General features: G+C 40.9%; 1 protein-coding gene across 1 annotated transcript; it reads left to right on the forward strand.

Annotated features, from left to right (window-relative positions):
- The first annotated feature begins 788 nt into the window (after positions 1-788).
- On the forward strand, positions 789-14,326 carry si:dkey-204f11.64 (uncharacterized protein LOC100537752 homolog). The gene is made up of 3 exons (XM_039770529.1): positions 789-971; positions 6,068-6,195; positions 12,224-14,326. Exons 1-2 carry the CDS (start codon positions 882-884, stop codon positions 6,191-6,193), a joined length of 216 nt encoding a protein of 71 aa, XP_039626463.1. The 5' UTR covers positions 789-881; the 3' UTR covers positions 6,194-6,195; positions 12,224-14,326.
- The last annotated feature ends 4,198 nt before the right edge of the window (positions 14,327-18,524 follow it).

The following is an 18,524-nucleotide window of genomic DNA, read 5'->3' on the forward strand; positions in this document are numbered from 1 at the left end:
AAGGTAAAGTACCACTTCCGGTTAGCGGAAATAGCCCAAAATGTCATAGAAATCTACGTTTACTTCTATGCAAAATTTGTTGACCTAAGTGAAAGCTTACTGAAGTTATCGTGTTTACACACACACACACAGATATAATTCTAAAATGGTATTTTCGGACTAAAACGTCGAGATTCATCAAAATCTCGAAACTGAATTTTTGGAGGATTCTAATGCTCCCTATACTGCACTTCGTATAAGAGAAAGTAAAAACTTCACTATAGGAATAAACTACATCTCCCAGAAGCCATCGCGTTGTGTTGAGTTAAACATATGTTGGAGTTTTAACCGCACAGTACTGGTTATACTCAGTTGCCGATGCCGAATAGTTCTTAAATATTCAGATTTAAGTTTAATCATGTGCCATATAAGCTGATGGAATTAAAGGATTTCGATGTTATTGTCAAAGTTTTTTTTTTTTTTAATTATTATTTGTTTAAGGAGTTATGTAGTTTCTCCTTACACTAGCAACGACGGGACAAGCAAAACCGTATCCGGAGTTTACCCGTCAGTAACTCACAAAAGAAACATATGTGTAAAGTACCATGAATAAAGTTAAAGGGCATTTGAAATTAAAGTGTGCGTAATCCACTTCTGTAAATAAATTTGTTTTGATAGATGCTTCGCAGTTGAAGACTTTAAACGTTTTGGTGTAGTTAGAATAAAGTTAATAGGAAGAACTACGTTTTTTTTTAATTGGCCACGAGAGAGTGGAGTTCTTATCAAAGTTTCAGTCTTTTACGGTAAGGGGGCGAAACTTTGAAGTCTTCGTCGGGTTCTTTTTTTTATATTTTTTTTTGTTTGTTTGTTTCCGTTTATTTCGGGTGTCCAGCTGGCTCATCATGTCAAGCAACAACGCCGCTAGTAATCTCGTTGCAATGCGAAAAACTGTGCAGCAACTTCGTCAGGAAGCGAATATCCGCAGAATCAAGGTAAGGCGAACGAGTGGCGTCTGTTGACAGACGAGGCGACCATGAGACAGCAGTGTCACAGGGTGTGTCTCGTCTCAGCCGCCAGTCGAGTACTGGGAAAAGCGGAGTGGCTCTGGACCGGGAGGTACAGGATGTCGTGTTAGAGAAGCGTATGTTTTATTAGAGATGTCAGAAACTCTGGACAGAATAGGCGTGCCGTGTCACGAGAAAAGGACTGTAGCTAGCCATCTAGAAACAGAAAGGCAAAAGTGAGGAAAAAATCGGGAGAAAGAGAGGAAGTGAATATTAAGAGATGAGTTAGACAAAAAGCCACTCATACTATTTAACACACATTGTGAATTCCGTATAAAAGAGACATTCGAATAGAAGGAGGGATTAAGAGGAATGGAGATGAGATTATAAACATAACGTTAAACAGAAGACACCGAAATACTGGCCTCAAGAAATGAGGATCAGCAGGAGAAGGTAGAAGGGATCCACAAAGTGTGCAAGGAGGATGGGATGGACATAAATCTAAGGAAAACTGTCAGTCAGTCATGGCTGTCTGTCATGACTGATGACGATGAAGCCATCCATCAATTCGTTCGCCTTCGTCACTTCCCCTTCTGGTGGGCAAGCAGCCCAATTCTGCAAATGGCAGACCCCGGGGGCACAACAGAGTAGGGGAATTGCCCTTCCCCAGGCACAGTGGGTTGGCATCAGTAGTAATGTCTTGCCACTCACTCCTACTCTCTCTGGCAGTGGCGCGGTGGTTAAGGTTTTGGACTTCAAACTCTGAGGCCGTGGGGTTAAATCCCACTACTGACACCGCTGTGTGACCCTGAGCAAGTCATTGCACCCACCTGTGTGTAACTCTGGTGGGTGAGCAGCTCAATTCGGCAAATGGCAGACCCAGGGGGCACAATAGAGTAGGGGAATTGCCCTCCCCCAGGCACAGTGGGTTGGCATCAATGGTGATGTCTTGCCACTCACTCCCACTCTCTCAGGCAGTGGCACGGTGGCACTGTGTTATCCTGAGCAAGTCATTTCACCTGCCAGTACTCCGACTAGGAAACAAAAAACAAAACAGAAATGTATCCAATTGTATCTCAAATGTTTTAAGTCGCTTTGGATAAAAAGCGTCAGCCCAATGAATGTAATGTGAACTTCTTTTGTTGGTCGGTCACCATTGTTTTAAAAGTGACAGACTCCTTCGATTACAGTCCGTCTCCAAAGCAAGTGTCTCAGTCTGCCTATGTGGAATGGAGCAGGCTTTGTGAGGATGCTTCAAGTTGTCCTTTCATCTATTGAGATCCTTCAGTACCGGACCATCCAATGAATAATAAGAAGAAACTTTTACAGATAAATAAAGTAAAACCCATTGAAGAATTCTTTGTGTTATTTTTGGTCAATATACAAGTAATTTGTTGTTGCTGTAAATGTACTGTAAAAGTGGAAGGTCAACAATTAGAGTAGGCGAAGGAATATATAGTTGTGCTGAAACATTTATATACATTATCTGGCTGGTGATGTTGAAAGCACTGGACTATGTTGGAATAGCTTGGCTAATGTGTCTCCATAGAATGACAGACTGGTGTGGCGGTCCCCATATTTAAGAAAGGTGACCAGAGGGTGTGTGCCAAAACACACTTCTCAGCTTTCCAGGTCCTGGAGGTAAAGAATCCATCACTTCTCTTTGATACAGTTGATGGGGTAGGGGGTACATGGGAGTATGACAACCAACCCAGTCTACATATGTCATGTAGATTTGCATGTCCCTTGGCATGTGTTGTTGGAGGTGCTGGAGGAATCCGAGGTAATGTCCATTCTAGCGTGCAATCCGTTACCCCATGTGAAGGCATTGAAGGCTGTGTTAGGTCGAATTTGTTCACTGTGGGTGTTGTACTGCGTCAAGGCTGTGTCTTATCACCACTCCTCTTTGTGGTTTGCGTGGACAGGATATCGAGACACAGCCAAGGATGTGAGGGTGTCCAGTGGGGCAGGTTAGGGGTACCACTGTTGCTTTCTGCAGATGGTGTTGTCCTCTTTGACTCATTTGACTGTGGCCGTCATTACGAGCGATTCGCTGCTGAGTGTGAAGGGGGAAGGCATTAAGATCAGCAGCGCCAAGTCATAGGTCACGATTCTCTCTTGGAAAAGAGTGGATCGCTCTGACCAGTGGGGGACAACTACCCTCTGCCCATTGAAATCTCACTGCGGAGCGTCTCTGTTTATTTGAGTTTGGCTTCAGCTTGACTAATGCATGTCCGGACTACCCATAAGCCATTGCGAAAGTGGTGTATAGCATCAGCGTCTGTTCATTGGGAACACCGCGTAATTTTCAGATTGCCTTTACATTATGATTTACCTTTTCGACTTGAAAAATAACAAACTTATCCTTTAAGGAGCTTTGACAAGGGAATAGAACTTCGACCAATATGTTGCCCATTACAGAGATACGTTTATTTTTTATTAGCGAAGTACCACTTCGTAACTGTTGAAGAATAAACGGCACTTGATTTTTTTCGTACATAAATAAATACTTATTCTACTCCAAAGTACATATTGATATTTTATTAATGGAAATATTAAAAATTCGGATGTGAGTGTCAGTAGGCTTTGTACCCTAGGAACCAAGTTACACAAACTCTTCTATAACATTTCGGTAATTATTTGCCATTCTGATGCTGATCTTTCTGATCATAAAATAGATCATTACAGTAGCAATTGACGAGAAGAATTCATAATTCATTGTGGAATTACCATATTTGAGGGTTCCTCTAGAGTGCCTCTTTTCTTTTGCACGGTGTGGCTCATTGTCATCTCATAACAGGCTTAAGTCTGGTAATTTTCCGTCCAGCCGTTTTAGCTTTAGACCATCCTGAAGAAACTGAGACACATACCCATCATCGAGATATCAATGTTTTCGGTATTAGGGGTCCCTAAAACATCGAGATCCGTCAAAAACTGGAGATTGAAATTTTTCTTGAAGCTTTCACTCTTCCCCCATAGATGATAGGTTATGGTGGGGGAGAGTGCAATCAAAACTACATTCAAATGATAAATATGCTGTTACTGGCTACAGTATATGTCAAGGGACAGGTCATGGAATAATTTAAAATATTTATATTTTGTTGCTTTATATTGTCAGAATCGTTCCTCTGTACATGTGTGTGTGAACGTTTCTTCAGCTGCAATCCGTCTCTCGAACCGCATTCCTGTAAAGCCACTTTCTCATTCTCCTTTGACCAATCAGGTTGCTGATGGGGACTGGACTCACAGGCCTTAGTGTTTAATTGTATAGTAGATCTATACAGCAGTCATCTGAGGTGAATAAACATCAGATTTCAAGTGATTGCCTCTTTATAAACAACATGTTTTGTTGAATTTTGTGGCACATATTTAAGCAAAGCTTAAAGCTGCACATGGGAGAAACATCCTGTTCTTACCGTATAAACTTGCGGATAAGTTCTCCCGCAGACTAGGCGGGACTTGATTTTACCGTATAATTTCCGGTATTTTATAATGTCAGTTGTCAGTCGATTGCCGAAAACTCACACTTATTGGTCCAAGAGATTATGATATGCTAACGCCCACCTGAGAGAGGAAACACGGAGCACACAGACTTTTTTCAATGTGGGCGCGACAATGCGCTGTATCAGCGTGTGCTCCTAACCTCTCTCCCTCTCGCTCTTTCTCGTTCCTACGTGACCGCACGGTAATACCCGTACTATTCCAAGTGAGGTTTGCACTGTTTGGTGTTTTTTGTATCTCACACCCTCATACACCTTTATCGTAAGAGCATCCCTTATCTACGATAGAGCGTTTGATCAGAAGAAAATTTGAAGCTGGTTTTAAATTAAACGTCATTGAAGTAGTGACAGAAATCAGTAACTGCGCTGCTGCAAGAAAGTTCGATGCATCTGGGAAACTGATGCGAGATTGGAGGAGGCAAGAAGATGTAAAATAAAACATAAAAAATGTAAGAAACGCATTTTTGAATGAGTGTATAAGTTGGGGTCTGATTTTATGATCGATTTTTTGGGTTTCAAGACCCGACTTATACGTGAGTATACACTGTAAATCAATGCAGGCCATTTTGATAGTCTGACCTTGTGATTTGTGTATGGTCACAGCAAAGCAGACATTTCAAAGAGAACGGAAAATTATTGAGAGTCGGAGGTATTATTGAGATGAACCCAGCCTCCGTTTTGGAGCTGATCCCAAGCCTGCAAAAATGGGGAAAGGTGGCAACAGGAAAGGCACTCGGCCATAAAATTCATACTGAAACCTATAAACCATCGACCCCACAAAGAAGTGGGAATTGATGTAGAGGAGGAAGAAGAAGAAGAAGATGTATTCTTGGGATGAAGACAATCTGACCTTGTTCATCACCTGTCAATACTTCAGCCTTTATTATGTGGCCATGAAGATCAATAACGTTTAATCTGCAGCTTCAAACGGTTGTTTCGATAGCATACAGAATCCCACATCAGACATTTTTTTTCTGGCATTGGCAGATCTTGGATTTAAATTGGTTCCCTTTCTAGTAGGCATATTATTTGAACATAAATAAATAAGTAAAAAAAACTAAAGTAGCAAAACATGCCAACTGTAGATCCAAACGAAAATGTTTAACTGTCGAAGTCCATGAATTTACCCCCTGTGGCCAGACTGGAGGTGGATGCAGACACTGCTTTTTTAAGTAGGTCTACCATTAATTTCTCCCTTATCTTTCATGACACTCTGTTTGTATGCATCCTTGATTTGGGACTGCAAATGTATGAAAATAATGTGTCGTGTAGCAAGATTTGTCAAATAAGTCCTCCTGAAACCCTCTGAGTGAATTGGGGGCAGAACAAAGTAGCCTGTACCGTTATAGAAACCAAAAAACAAATTTTATGTAAATTGATCGAGCCGTTCTCAAGTGATGCCCGGACAGGCAGACAGACATTCTTCATTTTGTTTAGCCAATAAAAGGTGTCATTTTGGTTGGCTTTTCTCTACATTTAAATAAGTTAGAATAAGTGTAACTGTAGTACTAAATTAGCAGATTTTGGAACTGCTTCTTTAACATTTGCTTCTGCTTTTATTTGTCTGTCTCTGTGCTGGTATAGGTGTCCCAGGCTTCATCTGAGCTGATGAAATTTTGTGAAGTCAACGCTCATAAAGACCCACTGCTCATGAGGATCCCGACTAGTGACAATCCCTTCCGTCCCCCCAAATCTTGCTGTGTTCTGTGATGGTAAGAAAAGAAAAAAGTTGTGTTTGAATGAAAATGTTATGTCGGCTAATCAGAAGTCAACAGCAGGAAATCTTAAAAGATGAGATATTTGCTAAGAATTTTTGGGGTTAATAGATAGATTGAGGTTGGGGGTTCAAATCCTGCCACTTGACACTGTGTGACCCGGAGAAATTTACTTCACCTGCCTGTGCTCCAACTGAAAAAACAAAAGAAATGGAACCAATTGTAGAGTGAGAGAAATAAATATTGAATGCGTCAAATTCTTTATATCTGTGGATTTCTTGAGTTGATACCAATGTATGGCGAGAATTTCATTTGAATAGCCTCATTGGAAATATATTTACTGAAGACAATGTTGACGTGTTCAATACTTATTACCCCCCACTGTATCTCAAATGTTTTAAGTTGTTTTGGATAAAGGTGTCAGTCAGATAAGTGATAGATAGACTAGTAGATAGTTAGAACTTTATTAGTCCCCATGGGGAAATTTGGCTTTATTAAGCTACAGCTACTGCGGTGGGCTGGCACCCTGCCCGGGGTTTGTTTCCTGCCTTGTGCCCTTTGTTGGCTGGGATTGGCTCCAGCAGACCTCCGTGACCCCGTAATTAGGATATGACGGGTTTGATAATGGATGGATGGAAGCTACAGCTAGTGGTCTATAGCAGTGGTGAGCAATGTCAGTCTTGGAGGGCTGCATTGGTTTACAGTTTCTTGTTCCAACCCAATTACCTATTGTGAAAGGCACTATATAGGTGCCCGACCCAACACAGATGGACACAGAGGCACACGTAAAAATAAAACACAAATTTATTTTTCTTCAGCTGGAGGGCATGTCTTCCCCGTGTCCCCCAGCCGGAGCACAGTCCCAAAAACACCAACACAAAAAGCCCACTAATTCTTCCTCCACTCCTCACAGGCAGCTTTGTCCTCCTCCTCCCAACTCTGGTGCCTAGAGTAGTGGCTGCAGGCTGCTTTTATAGCCCCCCCGGAAGTGCTGCAGGTGCTCATTGACCTACTTCAGGGTGTGCCTGCAGTCCAGCCACATGGGCTTGTTAAGCCATGGAGCTCCCTTCTGGCGGTGGCCATGAAGCCCAACAGGGATGATTTGAGTGTTCCACCATTGCGGCCACGATGCAACCCAGGGGGGCTGCCACCAAATGTTCTGGGAGATGTAGTGTGCATCCCATGGCTGCCAGTATCAAAGGGGCGTCCCGGCTGGGCATGGGTCCTGGCTGTCCGCCACACCTATCTACCATATAATTAAACACTAAGGTCCCCTATGCAGTCCCACTAAGCAGTCTGATTGATTAGTTTGGCTTTGGTGTCACAACGAGAGAGGGAAGTGGGAGAGTGAAACACACGATGAGGAGTAAAGGCATAAGAGGCATGCAGAGAGAGTCGCCTTCAAATTTGAAAAGTATAAAAAGAGACGGGGGATGAGAAGGGTGCCTAGAAAATAACAACAGAGTCTGTGAAGCAGGCCTTATGGGAACGTACCCAAGAGAGGGATCGTCAATAAAGAGACATTCAGAAAAATACAAATACTGAGGAAAGGCGCTGAAGGTACACGTAGGGCAAGAAATAACAAATATGTTTTAATTATTCTATTACCTGTCTTGGACAGTTACCGTGGCTAGTGGTTGATAAAGCACACAGACACACAGAGCATATCCAGACTGCCTCGGGTGGCGCCAGTTGTCAGCCAAACTGCAGTATTCCACATGGGACTCTCTCCACTCACATGCGTGTAGAGAAAATATCGAGACAAAGTCGGGAGTGATGCTGATTGCCTCTTACCAAACAAGTCTTATTTTTACTGCAGTTGTTCTTATTATCGAGGAGCAACCTCAATAGCCTTGGCAAACCCTGTGGGCAAAAAAGCAGCAATCTAACCCACACTTCAACTCCATTTATTAGAACATTAGAACAATCTGGATGAGAACAGGCCATTCAGCCCAACAAGCTTGCCAGGCCCAGCCACTTACTTCTTCTAAAAAAAGCATCAAGTCGAGTTTTGAAAGTCCCTAAAGTCTTACTGTCTACCACACTACTTGATCACCTACCTATGCTTCTCTGTGTAAGGAAAAACTTCCTAATGTTTGTGTGAAATTTACCCTTAGCAAGTTTCCAACTGTTATGGCTATCCGTACAAGCTCAGTTAAGTCCTTCAATAGCCAAGTGATGGTTTGGTAACGCCAACAGGACAGCCAGTCCACCCTCCCACCATTATGGCACATTGTCCCCGTCTGGAATCATAAGAAAATTTACAAACGAGATGAGACCATTCAGTCCATCAGGCTCATTTGCTTACCTCCTACCTAAGCTGTCCCAAAAAGGTTGCCAAGGTTTTCTGCTTCAACTCCATTTATTAGAACATCAGAACAATCTGGAAGAGAACAGGCCATTCAGCCCAACAAAGCTTGCCAGTCCCAGCCAGTTAAGTCAAGTTTTGAAAGTCCTTAAAGTCTTACTGTCTACCACACTACTTGGTCGCTTATCTTTGGTTTTCTGTGTAAATTTACCCTTCACAAGTTTGCAATGGTGTTGCTGTGTTCTTGATGAACTCATTTGAATGTCACCATCTTGATACATTGGACTGACTCCCTTAATGATTTTAAACTTGGCATCCATTATTTCAGTCACTCCAGATAAAAGACAAAGTATAGAAAACCTAAAAGCAAAATAGAAGAAAATAAAATAGATACCAATGTCTGGATATAAGCTGTCTAAGAAAAGCTTACTGAAAATCAGACATGTCACGGGGTGGATGTTGTCCCGGGTGGCTTTTGATTTAGTGATTGGCGTTATTCATAGAGAGAGAGAGAGAGAAAATAAGAATGAATGGAAGAAAAGATGTCGAGAAAAAAAATATAAACAAAGGAAGGGTCTGAACCAGGAGACCAAATGCCCGCCAGACGAGAACAAGGACAAAAAGGATCGCAGAGTTCAAAATCCGTAATCAGTCAAGCACCAATTAACAAAATTAAAGTACAAGAAGAGTTTTGGAATGTGAGAAGGTGGATAAGAAAGTGAGCCTAGAATGATCCTTTTATCCTGATGAGTAATGACTGACAGGATCATGACCTCTGAAGACACGCCCCCTAGTGTGCAAAACCTGTCAGTTTAGTGCAGCTGAACAAAAAATAAAATGGTGGTGGAAAAGGGCCCAAATCAAAAATGAACTTTGAAACAAATCATTGAATCAAAAAACAAACAATTTAATCAGATTCTTCTCTGTTGAGAATTCCCGTATAACAATATGTAGCTGAATACTAGAGCCAGAAAGTAACCTGTTAATAATTTACAAAAAGACCCAGGATCCTGATACTGACGTCCAGATGAAATGATCACACGTGTCTCGATCCCTGACGTTGCTTCCTCTGTCACCATCTCTTTGGTCTCTTGGACGAGCCATATTTATGTTACAATGCACATGTGGGGTTTGGGGAGATGTAATTTTGCACATATTTGATTGGTTTCTCCTGATGACGAATGACTATGATAAAAGTGTTTTCTCTTTTATGTACCTCCACACTCCTTCCTTTCTCAAGCTGTAAAATAATTCTGTAATTCCTAGTCTTACAGGATCAGTCCGTTCCCAGGTTATAAATGAATTAAAACAAGTTGTGTGACATCTGTGCTTATTTCCCATTCCCAGGTCATAAACTAATTGAAAAAGTAACCGACTGGAACCAATGCATAAATTACTGGTACGACACAGAAAGAATGTACAAGAAATGCGTGTAATTGAACCCTGTAATTTCAGTTAATCCTGGTTTGTATGAACAAAATAATTAAAAATTAATATAAGCAGTCAGCAGTTGAAATGTTTTCCATGGCAGGACATTGCTCATGTGGCATTTTTCTGCTGCATTTTAGTAATTTCACTTGTTAAGATTTCAAACCTTTCATTGCTTTTTTTAGTCTTATTTTAATGTCTTCATGATTTTTAATGACTCCTTACAGGAATGGATTAACCGGTAAGCAAAATAAGCATGTGCTTAGTGGCATCAAGAGCAGGGGGGCACCACAGAAATTTTCCATTGCTGGATTTCCATTTTGCCGACATGCTCGCCTCCATTGCCTGTTAGCGGCTAAGCGAGTTTCTGACTGCTCGGAGGTTTGCACCATATGGTGCAAAACTAGTAGTGGGGCAGCAGAACCAGGGTCCACAAAAAGGGGCTGACACATTAAATGAAAAAATGACACACACACGCACACTACAGTATTGTGCGGTGGAAGACAGGATGGTGTCCATGGTTTTAGATATTCTTCGTAATATTGTAAGTTGATGTTTTCATCTTCCGCACCATCACCACCAACTGTTTCAACATAGTCTATTGATACGCATTTAACCAATTCGCCGTGTAACCGATCGTCATTTTTGGAGTTAATTCATTTAACTTCATTGTTTCTCGCTGCTAGGATTGCCTGTGCACTCATTTCTTCTGTTGACATCCCTTCGGGATGAAATTCTCCAATAAGTTTTGGACATAATACGTCTTCTTTTATTGGGAACTTGAAGTTAAGAAAAAGTAAAAATTTATAAGCGTCGAGAGCGCAGGAACTGTGTCTGTCAAAAGCATTCACACAAATGAGAGGTGAGAGGACCGTGGTCTTGTGTGAAAATGGTTGAGAGGAGGGCGGGACTTGAAAAAATGTTATGGCCAAGGACTGACGGAATTTGAAAAAAATCTTCCAAAAAGTCTCGTCTCGTGTTCTAAAAAGTCTCTTATCTCATCGCAGGATTTTTTTATTATAATATATAAGCTCCAAGAAACCATAGATTTCTGGCACTTCAATCAGTCAATCGCATCGGTTGTGCATTAGCAGCTAAGCGAGGTTCGTTTTGCCGACCCGCTTGCCTCCTTTGTCTATCGTTGGCTAAGAGAGTTTCTCTCTCCTCCAAGCTTTTGTTTTGCCGATGTGCTAGTCTCACTTGTGTATTAGCGGCTAACTGAGGTTCTAACTGGGGGTACGGTTGTAACGGTAAAGGAAATGGGTACCTGAACAGTAAACTAAGTCTAAAATACCTACACAATAACTATAATCGTAATAAATGGAACAATAAAACAGCGGAGAAGCCATGGATTAAATAAAAAGGCTGCAGTTATCAGCAGGGAGACATGAATGCTGTGGCGAAGCAAGGAAGGGAATGAAGAGATTGGAGCGACGGATGGCCTTATATGGGCAAGCAGCCAACTACGTGGGAGGCGTGGGGATGGGGGACGCAACGCCACCTCAAACGGTGACCGAGCTGCAGGCTATTGACGTATATATGTATGTAAGTAGGATTCAGTTATCACCGTTACGTGTAGAATTTCGAAATGAAACCTGCTTAACTTTTGTAGGTAACCTGTAAGGAATGAGCCTGCCAAATTTCAGCCTTCTATCTACACGGGAAGTTGGAGAATTAGTGATGAGTGAGTCAGTGAGGGCTTTGCCTTTTATTAGTATAGATTATTGTTTATATTTTGAATTAGATATATATGGGGGCATCAAAATCTTTTAAGTGCTTAATGCCTCTAAAAGTCTTAATCTGATCCTGGCTCCTGATTAGAAATTAAATGCAACTGAGAAAGGAACCAGCAGTTAAACCAAATAATGCATGATGAATACACATGGATGTAAATGGTTCATGTTGGTGTATTACGATACTTGGAAGGAAAGTGAAGAGAAACAAAATCGAAGGACTGAAAACTGCTTATCCATTTTAGGCTTCAAATCATTTGGATGACATCTTTAGGAAATGAAAAAATCTGGCAGAGTTAAAACACTAAGAAACCATGATATTAAGTCAGATCTGTTATTTGTAAGAATCAGTTTGTAATTAAGCAACTGGGTTGGAAGAAACAACTGCAACTGCTGTGGCCTTCCAGGACTGACGTGGTTCACCCCCTGGTCTACGGCGTAATTGGATTTTAAATGGAAGATGCTTTTCTTAAAACGGGCTTGGGTGACAAGTGCTTTTTCTCTTCATTTGACTTTAGTTCATTCACTTTTATTTTGTATTTTTTTTTTTTTTCAGATTATTCCTTTTCTGCAGCTGCGGAATGTATGACTGTCATATGATCTAGCCAACTGAGAAAAATACATTCCTCCCAAAAGGCTTGGCACCAGAAACCACAAGTGCAAACAAACTACAGCAAACAGAAGCAACAGCCTGCCACACTTTTTTTTTCCAGACAAATTGAGAAGAATAAACACAAAGACACAACTTGAACACAACGTCCAGGGCTGGGCACCCCCTTCACTCTCAAGATTAATTTGTATAGAAGTATAAATTGTCGCCACATGCCAACTGACCAGAGTGCTGTGGTTTGTTATGTGCAAGAAGCGTATCAAAACAATTTCTATTGATGAAGTTCTCTTTGAACCTTTTTAATTGCTTCCTTAAACTTGGGGAAAGAAGTCAAATCAAGTGAAAAAAATCATTTTAACACACGTGAGCTAAGTTCTCCATACTTTTGCGAAAGCGTAAATTGGGCAGACCCTCACCTTTTTTTTAATAATGTTTAGTGTTCACCTCACTGCTGTTTCTTTGCACCACTATTTTAGCTCTTCTTTGTGCACATTTTTCCCTCACTGAAGTTAACTGGCATCTTGAGCTTAGCCCAGTATGAATGTCAGCACGTCTTGCAGTTGTAGTCATGTGGCCCTCCTTGTGTCCTCTGGTGCCAGGATAGACTCCATGACCCCACACTTAGACACAATGGATAAATGGATGCGGTTTGCTTTTAAACCTTTTTCACACCTCAGGCATTGAATTCATTAGACTGTATGCCACAAGGATGACTTAGACTACTTACCCTTAAAGGATACGTTTGGTACCTATTATTTCTTATTATTTTGTTTATTTCTTCACAAACATCGCGTATATGCATTTGTCGTGTGAACTTGTGCTCTAAAGTTAAGTGCTGTCTGCCAATTTAAAACAATATCTTACCTGCTGTGTTGCTTTACATTGGAGGCTACGGGGCAGGGAGGAAGAGCATAAAAATGTAGCAAATACATCCAATAATCAAGCCAAGACAGCTATCGAGTATCGATTCACGCCTTGTGATTACACACACATCATAAAATAGCTTATGCATGTCATTGTAAAAAGAAAAACGCCGATATTATTAGTTTCGTCCATTATAAAGTAAGATTAACGAAGTGCTGAGGTATCGCCCACTGGTTAACTGCGCAATAGCCTTTCACCCCTTTGGTGTGTGGTCTCCTCTTGAAAGACCAAATCGCAGTAAACTTTTTGGTTTTATTTTGATTTACTTCAGTGTTTATATGAATAAAAAAACTTATCCTTACCACAGGGAAAAATAGTATCAGGAATATGTGATAAAATGATCATTTCCAGTTCCTGTTTGTTGTCGGAAACATGGAAGACACAAATAGATACTTGACAGCTGTCCTGGCTTGAAAGATGGATGTATTTGGTAAGTTTTTAAACTTTTCCTCCATGCCTCATACGCCTCCATTGTAAAGCGCCAGTGCGGGCAAAATATTTTTGTTTTAATTTTTGAAAGCGCTAACTTTAGAAACACAATTTCTTGTGGCAAATGCATATACACCATGTTTGTGAAGAAACAACTTCGACTTGAAAAATACTAAAGTTATCCTTTAACTCACTGTTTGACCCTGAGCCAGTTACTTAACTTACCTGTAATCCAATTGTTAAAATATATATATATATATATTAAACTGTAGATGTTGGGTGTCTTGTGATGATGTTTAGGGTAGAAAGGAGCAAAATAAGAAGAATAATCATAGGATTCACACTACATAATGTATATCATAGAGGCTTTTGATTGGCTGAGCACTTTAGGTCAATGTGGTTGATGGGCCAATGATATGAATGTGTTATTTTATTTTTTATTTTTTGATCATTTTTACTTTTGGCATTTTTTCAGAAGTCAAGAGGCTTTCTGTCTGAGTGCTACTAACTACACTACTAACATACATTTGGCTCTGTCTGCTGATATTTTATTGTTTCTGGATCTCGTGTTAATACGCCAAAGGTACTGCAAATGTCTATTTTTAAATCTTCAAGCTCTGTTTAGGTTTGTATCTCTGTCTGTATTTGTCTTCATTATGCTGTTTCAATTGTTACGGATTAAACTTACTGTATGCATTCATGTGTTTTGGCTTCCTTTGTGAATAAAACTTCTGAGTGTAATTTTACTGTTTATAATGGATGACGCTTTCACAAACGATACACTACAGCAGGCATGTTGGCAGTTGTTTTGTCTTGGTAGAGTAATATATTACTATACTATATTATATACTACACTATATTACTATATATATATTAATATATTATTAGAGTAATATATTTCTCTACTTTCCCCTATTGTATTATTAATGTGTAGCCTTGGCCAGAATGCCTCGAATCTCACAGACTCCTCACTGTTTCTAAGGTATTTTACCATATAACTTCTCACCTTCCCTTCTACATTTATAACCTCTGGTAGTTAAGGTGTAGTAAAAGACAAGCAGGAGTTAAGTTAAACTTTAAATAATGTATTATTGATAATATCTTTATATATAATATGCTACTGTGGCTGTTTGTTTGTCTGTCCAGGATTTTAAATGACCTGTAGCGCGCAAACCATTTCACTTATTAACCTGAAATTTGGTACACATATACTACGTGACGTCTACTATCCGCTTTCGGTGTGATGATTGACCTCCAAGGTTATTCCTCTTTTTATTTTTATTTTATTTTATTGTAGAATCAACTCTCGGTAGCGGGCAGCAGGGATGCCGTGTGGCGCATGCATATGGGTGCCATTCTCATCCCTACCACCTTCGTCGTCACTTCCCCTACCTCTTCATATCTTAAATCATTCCTGAGGCAGATTGAAGACTTAAGTGCCTGCTTACGTGAAAAATTAAGGAAAACATACCAAGTAATTGCAACACAAACACCGACTTAATCAGTTTTAATGTGAAAAGATGCCGACGAAAGAAGAGAAGAAGCAGGCCGATGAGGGTGGAGAAAACAAGAGCAGCTCAGGAAGCAGCAAGCGCATCAGCCTCTGAGCAAACGAATGATAAACGTACAGAGAAAGAGAAGGAAAACTATAAGTCAAGTGGATTCACTGCATGTTATTGTGCAGTATGCCGTTACTGGTTCATAAATAATAACAATAAGCAAAGTACAAGTGAATACTGGCAAGCATTCAAACTGATAAATGTTGATGTGTAGTTTCAGGTGGCATACAGAGTTGTTAGTTCTTAAAATATCTCTGGTTAAGGCATCATTTGTGGTCAGCTCGCTGCATGCCTGTCTCAATATGGCTGCCGAGCTGTGCTCTTCATTGTGTTATCCTTTTCAGTTCATGGTGTGCGAGATGCTCTTTCATCAGTATAGCAAGAGTGGTAGTGGAAAAAGTAAGTGAACCTTGGGATTTAATAACTGGCAGCAACAACCTCAACCAGGCACTTCCTGTAACTACAGATCAGACCTTCCCCTTCTTCCCTGCAGAACTGCCTTAACTCCTCCATATTCTTTGGTTGTCTTCTGTGTGTGGCTCTCTCTCTCTTCAAGTCATTCAATAGGATTGAGATCTGGGCTCTGACTGGGCCACTCCAAAAGACAGAGTTTGTTCTTCTGAAGCCATTGTGCTTTGGATTTGCTGCGATGTTTGGGCTCATTGTCCTGTTGCCTCACCTAGCCTCTTCTGAGCTTGACGGACAGACATCCTCACATCATCCTGGAGAATTCATTGATAAACTTGTGAATTTGTTTTCCCCCTCAATGATGGCAAGCTGTCCAGGCCCTAATGCAGCAAAGCAGGCCCAAATCCTGATGTTCCCTCCACCATACTTTACTGTAGGGATGATGTTTCGATGTTGATATGTGGTGCCCTTTTTATGCCAGATGAGGTTCTGCTTGTTCCTCCCAAATAGTTCAATTTTAGTTTCTTCACTCCACAAAACATTTTCTCAGTACCGTTGTGGAGTGTCCAAGTGCTCTTTCGCAAACTTCAGGCGTTCAGTAATGTTCTTTTTTGATAGCAGTGGCTTCCTTCTTGGTCTCCTGCCATGGACTCCTTTCTTGTTCAATGTTTTGCGTATACTTGGCTCCTGAACAGAGATGTTAGCCAGTTCTGATGTCTTCTTCAAGTCCTTTGCTGTCACTCTGGGGTTCTTCTTTACCTCATTGTTGACTCTATGTTGTGTCCTTGGGGTCATCTGGGCAGGGTGCCCACTTCTAGGCAGAGAAGCCACAATACCAAATGGTCTCCATTAATACACAACTTGCCTAACAGTAGACTGATGAAGATCTTAAATCTTTCAGATGACTTTGTAACCCTTTCCAGCCTTCTGTAGATGAACAATTCTCCATTGTAGCTCTTCAGACAGCTCTTTAGTGTGAGGCATGATTCCCATCTGGATATGCTTCTTGTCAAAAGCTCAAACCCATATTTTACCGTGTTTTTGATCAATCAAAGTCATTCAAGGCCGCACCTCTGAACTCGTTTCATTAAATGGACTCCAGGTGTCCTAAATTCCGACTGCAATAAACTTTTTAAAAAGTCATTAGCTTAGGGTTGACTTACTTTTTCCAAACTTCAGTTTCACAGTTTGAATGATTTATTCAATATGGTCAAAAATCTGCGTATCTTTAGTTATAGGAGACTGTGTTTGTTCATTATTGTGACCGACATGAAGATATGACCATGTTTTATATGGGAATTAGACAGAAATAGAGATCAGTCCTAGGGGTTCACATACTTTTTATTTTGACTGTATTTGGGACACGACAATGGCAGGTCTATTTAAAGCCGTTGTCATACTTAGGACTTTGTTGCATATCCCTCACATTCACTGACTGCTTGAAGTTTACAATTCATAGACGTCAAAAGGTGCTGAGGATCTTCTCTGGTGATGCCTGCCAAGTCTCTAATGAAGCCATTCAGCTGCTGTTTGTTTCGGGGGGCTTGTCACCTTCAGTTTCCTCTTCAGCATATGGAAGGCCTGCTCAGTTGGATTTAAATTGGATGACTGGCTTAGCCAATTAAGAATTTTCCACTTTTTAGCTTTGAAGAACTCCTGTGTTGCCTTATTTGTATGTTTGGGCTCATTACCTATTTGTGGGATGAAGCGCCCTCCAGTGATTTTGGAGGCATTTACTGGACCTTGAGCAGATCAGATGTTTCTCTACACCTCAGAATCCATTGTGCCACTGCCATCAGCAGTTCCATCACCAATGAAGAGAAGTGTGGCAGCCATACATGTCAAAGCCATAACACCCCCAGCACCATGTTTAACAGAGGAGGTGGTCTGCTTTGGATCTTGAGTAATTCCTTTTAGTCTCCATAGTTTGCTCTCACCATCACTCTGATGCAGGTTCATCTTTGTCTCGTCTGCCCACAAGACTTTTTCCCAGAATTCTGCAGGCTGTTTAAAGTCACATAACTGTTACTGGCCATCCTGTTTTTGTGATCTCCATCTTGCAGTGTGGCTTCTGTGTTTCTGTTCATAAAGTCTTCTGCCGATAGTCGTCTCTGACACACACACATCGGCCCCCTGAAGAGTTTCTGGTGTGTCGCACAGGCATGTGGAGCTTTTTCTTGACCAGTGTGAGAATTCTTCTGTCCTCAGCAGTGGAGGCCTACCAGTCCCTTTGTGATTACTGAGGTCACCAGTGTGTTATTTCTTCTTTGTGATATTCCAGACAGTTGATTGAGGGCATCCTAAGGTTTCGTTGATGTCTCAAATAGTTTAATTCTTCATTTTCATACTCATGATGGCTTCTTTGACTTCCATTGGCACGGCTCATCTCCTTATGTTGAACAATGGAAACTACAGACTGCTAATGGTACAAGTAAGCTGAGGGATCCTATGAATCAACAACACACCTGAGGAATCACAAACACCTGGGGCGCCAATTGACCCCAACATTATGTTGCCATGCAGAAAAAATGTTGTGTGACCGAAAGGTATGGAAATCCCCTTAGAGGAAAGTCTGCAATGTGTACTTTAATCACGATGTCTGAATTGTTTGATTTGTAATTTTAAACTGTGGAGCAGAGAACTAAATCAAGGAAACCTGTGTCTTTGTCCCAATCATTATGGAAGACACTGTACAAATAACATGGTAGAAGAAGTTAGGGCCGATAAAAAAATACAAATAAATAAACAAACAAACACATAATAATCCAAATAATAAACACGGAGTGGATCTACCATTGGGGGTGTTCAGGGTGGAAGCCTTTGGGGGCTGCTCACCAAGGGGCCTTAGTTTAAGTGGCTAAACAGCCAAATATATAATCTACGAGCGACCAATGGTCAGATATCCAAGGGGCACCCCAAAAAGATGA

The sequence above is a fragment of the Polypterus senegalus genome, chromosome 12 (genome assembly GCF_016835505.1).
Source record: "Polypterus senegalus isolate Bchr_013 chromosome 12, ASM1683550v1, whole genome shotgun sequence".
Classification (NCBI taxonomy): Eukaryota; Metazoa; Chordata; class Cladistia; order Polypteriformes; family Polypteridae; genus Polypterus; species Polypterus senegalus.

Bases quoted from the DNA above. Each gene is read 5' to 3' on its own strand.
- si:dkey-204f11.64 (XM_039770529.1), top strand. From the start codon at position 882: ATGTCAAGCAACAACGCCGCTAGTAATCTCGTTGCAATGCGAAAAACT. The intron at 972-6,067 runs GTAAGGCGAACG...GTGCTGGTATAG, and splicing joins CGAATATCCGCAGAATCAAG to GTGTCCCAGGCTTCATCTGA.